At 46.4% G+C, this 12,523-nt stretch overlaps 4 protein-coding genes across 4 annotated transcripts in view; 3 read left to right on the top strand and 1 right to left on the bottom strand.

Moving 5' to 3' along the window:
* The window catches only part of Pmar_PMAR002240 (conserved hypothetical protein), a gene marked incomplete at both ends in the record, with an annotated part of 2,091 nt that extends 482 nt beyond the window's left edge, over positions 1-1,609 (bottom strand). Inside the window, 6 exons of the mRNA XM_002787922.1 lie at positions 1-76; positions 124-210; positions 706-807; positions 873-1,030; positions 1,377-1,442; positions 1,500-1,609. Coding sequence (XP_002787968.1) covers positions 1-76; positions 124-210; positions 706-807; positions 873-1,030; positions 1,377-1,442; positions 1,500-1,609 — 599 coding nt within the window. The remainder of the gene's footprint in view (positions 77-123; positions 211-705; positions 808-872; positions 1,031-1,376; positions 1,443-1,499) is intronic.
* Positions 1,610-2,069: 460 nt separating this feature from the next.
* Positions 2,070-2,970, top strand: Pmar_PMAR002241 (hypothetical protein; the record flags this gene model as incomplete). The annotated part of the gene is made up of 3 exons (XM_002787923.1): positions 2,070-2,177; positions 2,654-2,836; positions 2,965-2,970. The coding sequence occupies 3 exons, from the start codon at positions 2,070-2,072 to the stop codon at positions 2,968-2,970; spliced, it is 297 nt and encodes a 98-aa protein (XP_002787969.1).
* A 641-nt stretch (positions 2,971-3,611) lies between these two features.
* Pmar_PMAR002242 (hypothetical protein) lies at positions 3,612-5,408 on the top strand (the record flags this gene model as incomplete). Its single annotated transcript, XM_002787924.1, has 6 exons — positions 3,612-3,743; positions 3,804-3,946; positions 4,021-4,163; positions 4,523-4,634; positions 5,132-5,269; positions 5,315-5,408. 6 exons carry the CDS (start codon positions 3,612-3,614, stop codon positions 5,406-5,408), a joined length of 762 nt encoding a protein of 253 aa, XP_002787970.1.
* A 2,165-nt stretch (positions 5,409-7,573) lies between these two features.
* On the top strand, positions 7,574-8,067 carry Pmar_PMAR002243 (Mediator of RNA polymerase II transcription subunit, putative; the record flags this gene model as incomplete). Its single annotated transcript, XM_002787925.1, has 3 exons — positions 7,574-7,651; positions 7,697-7,799; positions 7,852-8,067. Coding segments are annotated over 3 exons (397 nt in total), but the record flags the coding sequence as incomplete, so codon positions are not given.
* Between the last annotated feature and the right edge of the window lie 4,456 nt (positions 8,068-12,523).

Here is a 12,523-nt window from a genome sequence, read left to right on the forward strand (position 1 = left end):
AAAACCACGTGTTTGCCATTCAACTGCGGCGTCGCGTTAAACGTTATATAAAACTGCGAAGTATTGGAGTTCTTCCCTAAAAACAACACTCATGATCTCTTCGCTGACCTATCCTATATCTACCCGTATTGCACATCCCGACCACACCCGCTCCGTCGTGCCGCATCTTCAGCCCGGCAACATCATCCTTGAACTTCTTACCGTAACTACCTTGACTAGCCTCGTCAACATCCCCTGTGTGCTACACCTGGACTCTCTAATATCCATCTTAACATCAAGATACTATCAGTGCTGATAACTCTAGGACTGATTCTATGACTGGGTATAATCGATCAAGGTAACATAAGATCAACGAAAATCAGCGGACCCATAGTATCAACGAATAGTAGAGACCTTCATTGTCGCGTGAAAAAAAACAAATGAATAGTCCTTTTTTATCTTTTTTTTCTTTTTTTTTCTTAATAGTATGAATATATAGATAAGATATAAGATAAACATGTCTACTTTACTATATATTGTGATTATATTTATATCTATTATAATACCATGTTATACTATATATGGTATGAGGGCATGTATTATACATTAACACACGCAATCGATAGAAATCATTTTATCATATATATCCCCAATAGATGATAGGTCAAGCCACACGGTTCAAGTGTGACTTGAGCCTTCCTATTCCCCCTCCCAGTACTATCCCACTTTCGCCGCCAGCGCCTGTGCCAGTGACAATGTCCCCCGTCTGAGCGACAAAGTCCTTCACTACTCTGTGGAACGGACAACCAATGTACGAAAGTCTTTTACCTGAGTTGAGGGTCAGCCGAGATGAGAGTAGCAAAATGCACTACTACTACTACTACTACTACTACCAGAATTCCTAGAAACACCCTTGTCGCCTTTGATGAGGTGCTTGAAGTTGTCCACGGCTAGAGGGGAGGTAGTGTCCAAGAGCTCTATCGTTACTCGATCTACAGGCCTCTTGAAAATGGCCGAACCTTTCTGCGACCACTCATAGTCGGATAGATATCTATGAGAGGAATAAAGTACACTGATAGTGTACAGGAAGGCATACGGAATAGCCTACATAGAGCAATGGCTATGTTCTACTTTTGTATGTACTAGGAAAATCGCAATCACCATTGATCAAAAAAGTATACGTTCGTTTCCCTCAGTTGAGTTTGGGAGTTTCCTCACTAAATATAGAAGTTTACATACGAACTAGGGTAGAAATGTACAGAAACCAATGAGAATTTTCCGAAATTTCCTCAGAATTTTCATATTGTCACCAACATATGTGGTTGACCATGTGCATGTTTTCCCATACCACAGCGCCTGCTAATCGGCAACAAGGAGAGATATGTAAAGCATATTACAGCTCAGGTAGTCGTGCAACTTCTGACCCGCCAAGTTTGGTGATATCCGGACTGCTCAGACCGTATCTTAGGTTGGACCATACAAGATACAAAACAGGCCCGGTTAGAGCCTCCGTTAATTACTTGAGGTTGCACTGAGACACGAAGTCGACCCCTCTAGCATATGCAGTCCGGCCGCTCTCCTCCGTATCGATGTCGATATCCAGAAAGACTACTGTGTTATCCGCTGACATTTCCGTAACCAAAGGTTTTCAAAACCAGTTGGGAGGTGCTAGTGCATCATCACTATCATTGCTGTCCCAATAGTACACTATGTGTCTTCCTCGAGTAAAAGAAACCCTCGAGTAAGCTCATGGTGAAAATAGCCTACATCGGTTAAGTATAATTAGGTAGCCATTCCCCTGCTATTACACAGTTGTGACCTTAATCAGCTGCTTCGCTCCGCTGTTCAGAGCGAAAAGACTTGCACTTTTCGGCAGATGTAGGGTAAGAGCGGTCTGAGCTGGGGGTTACCACTTAAGACACGTCGTGATGGACTAGGGAAGCTGATTATAGGGTATGCCCTATAACGTGAAGTTGACCAGTAAATGAACTTGAGTTCATCGTAGCGTTGTGAGGGTAGGCATGGGCCCGACTATTTCAATCATCATTCCAATTAGGTTTGTCTGTACTACTACTGTTATTCCGTATTAAATGCCTAGCATTATACCGGCTGGTATTACCAACTTCAACTACTCTGCATGTTTCAGTATAGCAGCTGCCCAAGGACTGCGTTCTCTGGTACCTTTCGAGAGGAGAATCGTAATAACATCCGCCCGAGAGGTTCCAAATTTTCATTCGCAACTGCTGGGCTTTGTCGCTCCTGTGGCGATTTGCGAAAAAAGAATCATACGAAGAAAAGAAAATCGATTATTGTATATTCGAAATATTCATATGTAATGTACTTTCATCATACTATGTGTACTACGAGCCTCCATAGATCCACGGTTAACCTTATAATCATTTATAGTTTCATATTTAGTTTTTATCATCGAACCAGATATATATGAAAAAATATAGTTTCTACTTTTACCAAAATTGTGATGCAGTGATCCTCTCGGTGTATTTCCGCGCCTATTGATTTTTCGTGTTCTGCCAATCGCGAATTCGAGGACTTTAGGCAGTGACTTCTCTTGAAGTCGTCGATTCCAACGCTGAAATGATTGTGAACTTGTCCAAGGATTCTCTTCGTGCTGGTCATCATCATCATCGCTCTTTCACTGTATGCGTATCTTCAGATAAACGCTGAGGGCCAAGATTCTCTACAGCACAATGGTGGTCTCACGTCTACGTTGCAGATTCTGTTCGAGCAGATGTCTGACGGTTCGACAGGACCCGCGGACATCCGAAGGTTTTTCGATCAGTGCAAGAAGGTTTGCCCGGAGCTCATGCGGGAGCCTTATCGTCAGCATGACTCGCAGGTGAAGGGGAAACTACTTTTAAAGAGAATATGGAATTGCTCAATCTGATTGAGAAAATTTGTTGTCTACGATCGTATGAGTTGAATTTTATTATTCTCCTGTAGAATTGCATAATGCATTTTATTAAGGAGTAATGAAATGAAATGCAAATTGCATTTCACCGAGTGAATTGGCCGTTGCACTCAGCGATGGAGGGTATCCGAGGTCGCTGCTAGGTTGGTAGAGATGAGATCCGAATTTGGTATTTTTCTCTGTGTAGGGGAATATTACAAAGTTAATGATAAGACACTCTTAGCGTCTCCGCAGAGTCACGGAATCACTTAGAAGGTTCCGCGTTGTCTTTCGATCGATTGTGTATAAAAAGTCTCTTTAATTCCATTGAAGACTATGTTACCGAGTGAACAGGGTTAACTGCAACTCAACACTCGGGGACTGGGGTGAAGAATTTTAATAGTATTAACAAGCAGCAGTTTCATCATCAACATATGCGCACGATACAGTAGAGATGCGGGGTATTTCAACACAACCCTTTAGTGAATAAGGCTTAATCAAATTCGTCGATTTGTCTGATGGGTTTTCGATCAGAAGAGCTTCGCTCCGCTCGTAGGTTCTCCTGGAAGCTGTACTGGATGCTTTACCACCAGACACACAGAGAATGTTCCAATTCAAATTGAAGGATTCTGTTTTATGTAGGCTAGCGTTTTAACACGGGTTAAAACGGTGGGTTTCAGGTGATAACTGTAACTATGTTAACCATATAAATACTACTGACCATATGCTTCGACTGAAGATCGGCGCGCATCCGCACGCTGGCGAGCCCGTCGTGGTAGAACTCCATCGCGAAGATGTCAGTGAGAAATGGGGCCTCCAGTGGGACGAGGAATCGTACAAGCAACGAAGACACCTGGTAAGTGGTATATGTAGTGGGATGGTATCCAAGGGTTGAAGCATGGAAGATACGGATTAGGCCCGTTTGGGTACCTCGAGGAAGGAGGAGGTGGAAAATCTGTTCGATATTGTCGAAATTCGGAGAGCACTCTTCTCCAATTTGTTTATAATACAAATCTCCATCACTACCGCGCGCCACGATAGAGGTCTTTCTATTCACAGGTGATTCGATCGCTATCATCGACCTCAAGGGTTGCCCTGCAACTTAGCGGTTACGTTGGTTGGCAATGTGTTAGAGTCAACGACAGTACCTCTCGGATGGATATGCGCCAGGAGCTGTCCCAACGATTAAACGTGGAAATGGCACTTTTACCACCACCTTCAGTGCAGAGCAGCTCATCGGACCTGGATTGGCTTATAAAGGCTACTTATAGTCCTCGTAAGCTGCTATAATCGTTTGGGTGAACTATTCCGATGTGGTGTGGAAAAAGATGCCCGTAGGAGTGTTCCATAGGCATTTTCTGAGTTTCAAGAGCGCTCCCACGATCGGGTTCTACATGTGAAATCCAACCCTCGGAGCTTCCTATATAATACGCCGATCGAACCGCATGTTGCCGATGAGAATTGAAGTCGAATCGTCCGTCACGCGCCACGAAATTGGAGATAAAAAATTGGAGCTTTTTTCAGAGCTGAACCGCGAGGTCATTTCCGACTATCACTGTGACGAGTGCAAGGCTGATACCTCTTGTAACGGCGGACGGAATTTCGTGGCGCGTGACGGAATTTGATGCCCTTCAGGTACCCGTATTACTGAGATAGCATCGTCGATGCCTCCTTGTCTGATTGTTCATATTTGGAGGGACAAATTCTTCACTGGCGTGAAAGATACCACATACGTGTCTTTCGATCGGTACGTTTGGGGGGTATCTTATAGGAATCTTGTAAATCTTCGCGCTGCGCACAGCAGGCCGAGAAAGAGTTATTTCGGACACACTCGATTGTTATGGTATGTTAGGAAGGTAGATTTATTTACTTTAACGTGGTGGTTTTGTTGGAGATCTTCGCGTGTACACTGTGTCTTGGTAGTGTCGGTAAAAAAATATGTACATGGTCAACTACATGTGTTGGTGATGATATGGAATTTCAACACACTCTGAACACTTCTACCCGAACTCGTATGCAAACTCCTGAGCTGAGGAAGGTGAACATATATTCCAACAATGTATATTGGTGATGACAATAAACGATATACACTGCATGTAAAAGTTCGGGTTTAAAACGTTGTCAATGGTTTTTCACCATTATTATCATTATGCTTCTCAAATGTCGTTGATAAACTCTTATAATTAACTTAGTTCTATTAGAAAAAGTGATTTGCATAATGATTGGGTATATCCACCGACGCAGGCACTTGCGCACTCTCGAGACGCCCGATGGTCGGCAGATCTACCACCTCACAGGAGTCGTGGAGCACTTGGGCTATCGGCTCGATAGCGGCCATTATGTGGCGTATGTCGCTCGAGATGCTCCTGATGGCGAACAATGGTACTGGTGTAGTGTAATGGGTATTGTATTGTTGATTCCATGTAGGTACTTTTGTTCTGATTCTGTGGTGGAGCCCATATCGTTTGAAGAGGTAGCGACGAAGCATGCCTATCTGCTATTCTATGTCCGAATGGACTGATCTCCTTGTCGTCGTTTATGAGTCCATCACAAACCGCTGATGCATTGCTGTTTCTAGTAGAGGGGCGACCCTCGGTTCCTCGTATCATACTTATAGTCGGCGAGGTGTCGTGTTGGGAGGGGGAGGGGTATTGTTAGGGTGAAGTGGCGGATGGATGGTATGGCAAGTGCCCTACCTTACGACTGTGCCCTCATCGCGTGGCTGGTACCGAGTGGAAATCGATCATGTGATCGATTCGAAGATATTCTTCAGCGTGCGGCGTCGAGTATGAGTACAGAGGCTCTTGACAGGCAGTTGGCACTGTGCGGGACGGAGAAAGATATTTACGAGGTCTGCCGATGTGGTAAACTTAGCGGAGCGAAGCTCACTTGGTGTACAGCGACTCTATTGCTTTGTCGTCTTGGTGGAAACAATAGTGCAGAGAAGTGCTCACCTGTGAGGAAGTGCCCACTAGGGCGTACGCTGAGGTCTACAGTAGAGCGAGTATATTGTGACTTGCTTGGTGATGGTGTGCTCGAGGAAGCGATAGTGGAGGAAATTTGGAAGGTCCTTTGTTGTGTATATGTGAATCGGAGATATCAGGGGGAGGTGACAGTAAGGAGTTGCATTGCTACATGTGAGTTGAACGAACGGGGTTTTTATATTTCCTTCGGGTGGGGATTTTTCGTTAGCGGAGCGAAGCTGTTTGTGTAGGTAAAATAATGTTGCCGTTATTACCATGCGGAGGATTCCACGGGGAGCTGCCTCGCATAGTGGGAAGGCTGAGGAAAGTGAGTGGAGATGCGCAAACTCCTAGGGGACTCCCCTGGGGGGGCAAACTAGAGTCATCTACGTTGGGTGACGATACGCGAGGGAGTTGCATGTAGGGATAAGCCTACTGCTTTACTATGGTGCTCTTACTAGGGGCATTAGGCTATTGTTTGCAATGATAAACAGTGCGGTAAAATTTGCATATGATCAACCACATGTGTCGGTGACAATATCAAAACTCTGAGGAAATTTTGTTAGTTTCTGTACACTTTTACTCGCGATTCGTATATAAACTGCTGTGATTAGTGAGGAAATTTTTGAGCTCAGCTGAGGAAGGCGAACATATTTTGCAGTACTGATGATAAACGTTGCCGTTGGAGCACTGTTGTGGACAGTATTGGAGGAATATATGTTTGCTTCCTCAACTGAGTTCAGCAGTTTCCTCGCTAATTATAAGAGTTTGTAGACGAATTCAAATTGAAGTGACGGAAAACCAACGAGAATTTTCCAAAATTCCCTCAGAATTCACATATTTTCACCAAAACGTGTAGTTGACCATTTGAAACTATTTCCGCTTAAATTGTGATGGTGCTGCTAAAATCGTGAGTGTTCCTGGGCCCCACTTAGGTCTCTACAGTGGAGCTCGCTGATATCAGTGTAGCAGTGCAACGACTACTCCCAGCAGAGAGGCTGGAGGCTGCCACGACTTTGCAACAGCTGGTTGACGAGGTTACCGCTTGTTTATCGACTACTGATTGAAACCTAAGTGCAGACTGACATGGTGCATGCTGTTGTCGTTTAAACGTGTTGGTTTCTCTCACGGGCGTTCTTGGTCTCTCACAAAAGCAATGATAGTAACAGCTGTGACCCGATCAAATTGCGTCACGCGCCACGAAATTCCGTCTGCTATTACAAGAAGTATCAGCCTTCGAATAGTTCGTAGTTCTCCGTGTATGCATCGCCTCGATAGAGTAACGACGGCCGAACTACTACGACTTTTCCTAGGAGTTTTCAGACTTCTCAAGACGATTGCCCGAAGCCGACGATTAGCGCTGCTGTGGAGGTTCTTCTATGTGGCCAAGACGGTCGCCGGCGTGTTGGGCCGGTGGAACAAGGCAGCACTGGATGTGAGGGAATTTCGCGGGGAAAAGCATTCTAGCTGGGGATCGAACTTGGGACCTCCGGAGCCCCAACATGGCAACTCTTCCACGAGAGCAACTCCTCCTTCGCATCGGTCGAGACTCCGTTGCTGTAGCAATCCCGGATGCATGGGAGAGTGCTTCGCTCCGTCGCCTGATTTTTTCAACACTTATTCCCCACCTATAATTCTAAGCTGAGCAGTGCATGGCGAATTATTGCATAATCTTGTTGGGTTGTGTTTTTTTGTGGTGAGAAAGTTACCTCCTCCGTAGCCGATGCCCCTCCCAGTTACCAATGCTTCTTCCTGTCCTCCACCGCATGTTCGTCTGCTGAATGACGCAGAGTTCGCCCAAGTAGGAGGTCACTTGGGACGAGACAATAATCGAATATTTTCTCAGTGCCTGTTAAACGTGGACTACGTGATGTGGCTCGCGTCAGAGGGCTACTTCCAGGACGAGGCGTTTCTTAATTATTTGAAGTACCTCGAGTATCTCCGTCAACGTAGCATAGACTTTGTCCGGTTCTTTTCGTGAAGAATGGAAGTTTCTTTCAGCGTCCTACTTCCACCTGTTGGTCTACCCAAGTGCCATGGATATGATAAGAATTCTGCAATGCCCATCAGTTCGACAGCAGTTATTGAAGGAGCCAACTGCAGCTCGAGCGGTCCTGCAGGAACAATTGTGGTGTGCTTGGGGGCTGCGAAAAGAAGAAGAGTTGAACCAGAATGACGAAGTTGATGAGGAAATGCTGAGGAGTGAAATCATTCAAAGTGAAAAATAACACCTCAATTTTGCGCTGTGTTGTGGTCACGGCTTGATGACTATAATTTGTAGTTTTCCCGTCTTGAATGGTGCCGCGACGCCCACTGGTTCAGAAAGGCAAGTCGTTGCTTGAATACTGTTCATGACGAGATGCTTCATGTGAAGCGACACAATATAGGGCTTCCTATCACGTTCTGTCACTCGCGTACTGTTGTATTCTAGTTGGTGCATAATGTGAGGTTACTCCAACTATCATCCCACGTTATTCCAAACAAGTTCTGACTATGGCATAGCTCATTACTGATTCTCGGTAGTACAACGTCTATTATAGCACCTAGTCCAACTTGGAATTATGCACGCAGGCATTACTATAATATCGTTGATGTTGTCGGTTCCCCACTGCTCTTGATGGGAGCTGGTGAATCAGATATTATCAGGAGTTCCTCGTTTCCGCTGAGAAGAGGCATGTTGAAGACGAAGGAATTCATCGTTGACCCAAAGCGGCAAATGCTGGTGTTGGTTTCAGGAGCGGCTTGCAGGGTTGATTCTCCGATTAAAAAAGCGAATGCGGACTTTTCAGGAAGTGGTCGTGTTTTTGTAGGCTTACGAAATTTAGTGCAAGTTCGACTTTCTTGTGCAAATCGAACTTGCACTAAAGTGCACTTGCCTGACAAGAAGCTTGTCAGGCTCAGCTCGGTGATTCAGTCAGGGTCCCGACGACTTGGCCAGTTATCGTCTGAACCATTTCGGATGACTACTCAACTTACATATCAATCAAATGTATCGCTTTCACCGCCCGACTACCGTGGCTTGGACTTGAGCCTCATCGAGCTATTGAGGACTTACCTCTTGTCGAGTGGGGCCATATCTCAAGGAATAGGGTATATCAATTCGCAATTATCACGAGAATATCAACGGCGTGCGGAGGCTTATGATAAGAGATGGACTGAATCATTCCAGAATCTCTTCGTGCAGGGCAGACTCGAGCCAGAGCTCCGATACCACAATGAATCTGGCCTCTCAGTTATAGCTCAGTAGTGCGAGTGATGTTACTCGACTTCTGGCAACAAACCATATCTACTTCGGCAGTTGGCGACAGTCGTATCATCGTCAAGTCTAGCCATACTATGGCTGGTAGTCTATGGCTGCCATAGACTACCAGCGCAAGATATCCAAACGCGTGATTGAATCTCGTACTCTGGGTCAGGCCGTGACGTGTGTTGGAGACTACAATATGATCCTTACGACATTGATCGTTCCCATAACGTGATGTGAATATCTTAAAGATGCGTTAACCGAAGTATATGGGAGGCATCTGAGAGCAGGAGTGGACCATCCTACAGTGCTGTACACCGATGTTGGATGCTGTGCAGTATCCAGGGACGGCTCAGGAACCCTCCAAAGATACGTCCCTTGTGGAGTCAATATACGATTAGATCCGATGCATTGCATAATGAGAATGGTGAGAACTACTGACCAGTCGCACTTGCTCAAGAACAAGTTTGCTAAAGATTTGTCGAAAGCCTTTTTCATCTGCAACTTGGAAGACGAGAGGGCCCTGCGAGCTGCTAGGGAGGCCTTGCCAAGGCCTCCCAGTCATACCCAAGGCCGCCTTGGGTATGACTGGGAGGATCCCCAAAGCGGAGGGATTGAGATCCGTCAGAAGAGCGGTGCCAGAGCCGAACGAACTCGACTCAAGGGTCGAACGGGTCATTCGTACATACCATTCCGTGGACAAATCGATGAAGCGAGAGTGGCCCACTCTGAGTGGGAGGAAGAGTGCGCTCTGAAAGAGCTCACCGGACAGAGTGAGCCCTCAACACGTATGGCGGCTCCGCTCGGGTCGCACTGCCGACCGCTACTGGGCGAAACCTTCTGGTTAACCTATGAACATCAGCATATCCATCTGCTGGGCGGTTGTCTGAAAGATTGCGCAGAAAACATGATGAAGGTAGGGACGACCAGATAACGGAACAGCTCGATAGAATTGGATCATTTCCGCTCCCTTCGGGGTACATCTAGGGTAGAATGTGTATATTCTCTCTACGATCGTGCACTCAAAAGCCTTACATGCGTGTCTCGCTCGTTGTACAATCTGAAGTTATTATGGACGATTCATGCGGTCAATCGTCGTGCAAGACTCCGTCTCGGCATGCGTGTCCCCGATGTTTACCAAACTCCGAGAGAGATTGAACTCATGGGAGATGTCGCGAGGGAAATGTACGCAGATTTTCGATTGGTGGCACGTGATGCACCTCTTCCGATCGCGGGATTCGAGTATTGCGCGTCAGCACACGAGATACCACCCGAGGAGGACATCCTCAGTGCACAGAGGAGCGATCCTTGATGAGATTATGAACGACGAACATGACACAACCGCCGACACGGAGAGTGCTGGATTTAGGTCCATTCTAGAAGGTGAAATCGACAGTGACGATGAAGCAGAAGAGCCAGCGGGCGAATCTGATTCCGATAAGAGTACTGACTCCGATGAAGAGCCTTGTGAAGGACGAACTTCCGATCCTCTACCCGTGGCAACTGAGCGCCGTAAGTTCCTGAGATGGCGGACCAAGGCTCAGAGTGCAAGTTACTTCCGCATAGATCACGAGGTCGGTGGTGCGATGGAACGTGCATTCACTTCTCTCCGTTTGGACTCCAAACTTTGGAGTACCCCAGGGTAACAGCCGCCGAACTGTTGAAACTCTATACTCGTGATTACTTCACGAAGGAACGTGCGAATCATGAGATCGATGGGAGAAGACCGATATCTTATCATCCGACGTCCATCTTATACGTAGAGCAGTGGCCGTCAAGATACCGTAACTTACGGTCCGTAAGCGTAGCTCTTTCGCTGGATCGGCTGGAAGCTTCAATCTCAAAAGTATGAAAGCTTTCGGGATTCTGGAGAGATCACTCGCAGCTCGGTTTTCGAATAAATTCCCGCCTGAGGCGGTGGTCGTGGTTCACGAGCACGCGACTTTGGATAGCGGACCTGCAGAGATAACAGCCAATGGTCTAGAGCATGCGTTAGAGACTCGGCCGCGTAAGCGAATGAGAATCAGCCAAGCCGAAGACCCTGTGCAGCAAGCAATAAAGCCTCGAGCACAAGGTCAAGTGCCCCGGCAGTCTCCAAGGGAATTCAAGGGTCGGAAATGTAGGTTTTGCGGGAAAATACTCCGAAAGGGCTTCAACGAGCCTATCTACGATGAGAGCACCCACGGATTATATCCCTACCGTGATGCTGCTGCAGAAAACAAAAAGGATGAGGAGAAGAAGGTTTTGATGTCCGATACCTTGATGGGTGCAGAGTCTGCACTGCAGACAAAATTGGTCGTAAATGTTCGAAGTGCCGAAGACCGTATAAATCATGGTTAGTTCGCAAAGGACGCTCGTTGCATCACCAGCAGTTCCGAGCTTCAGTGGGCAACGATAAATATACACAAGTTATTTGGTGCCCACTCTTGGATGGTGAAGAAGAACTAGAAACTCTCCAGAGCGAGCAGATCCGAAGGAAGCGCGAGCGCTGGCGGGAGGCAAACGAGAGGAAGAAGAACAAATAAGTATTTGGTTTGGTTTGCTGAATTCACTTCACTCATGTTGATGTCGTGTGCCACATCCTCGTAAGCAGAAAGCAAACTCGTCGACTGTTCGCGAGTCCATCTCCGGAAGTGAAAGAGCATGTGCTAGCGAACCCATATCGCAGACCGGAATAGTGGTGCCTTTATCCGAAGGTTTATAATGTCTCAATATATTCGAGTTGAAAGTTTCAACTTGAAACACCTCGACATAGGGTGGGCACCGGCTAAAAAGGGATATCTTCGACATTTTAAAAAGAAAACCAGATCGAAGGAGATCCTTGGCCAAGGAGGTCAAACCCTAAGAGTAGCGGGCGATTTTAATCCATGCCTATCGGTGGTTGCCGTGCCATCTACAAGTGACGAATGGTTAGAAGACCTCTTTAGCGAGCTGATACACAGACATAATGATCGCTTTCCGGCTCGGATTTACCTTGATAAAGATTGTTGTGGTGGAATACCAGGGGTTAAATCCACTCCATCAGCTACATGGAAAAAATACTTAAAATAGTATTAGATGGAATGCACTCAATAATGAGAATGGGGCGAGAGGCAATAGTTTACGACCAATAAATATGCCTCTATGATGTGCGTAGCCTTCCATGACAGATACCGGCTGAAAATCCTCGCCTACCAGCCTTCCTCCGGGACATATCTCGAGCCATTTATCAGGCACATCCTGGGGATGTGGAGAATGTGCTGCATGCGAAGAGGCTCGTGGGAGGTACTACACCAATCTCGCGTGTGGATCGCTGTAGCGGAGGGTTATAGGTGATGGTGATGAGACCGCCGAACGCGTTAAGCAAGTTATCGCTTCTTACCGGAAAGCTGATGCTGTCGCTCTATTAATTAATTAATGTATTAATGGATACCTTTTAGAAGGCCGAGA

This window comes from Perkinsus marinus (assembly GCF_000006405.1).
Source record: "Perkinsus marinus ATCC 50983 genomic scaffold scf_1104296929162, whole genome shotgun sequence".
NCBI classification, from domain to species: Eukaryota; Perkinsozoa; order Perkinsida; family Perkinsidae; genus Perkinsus; species Perkinsus marinus.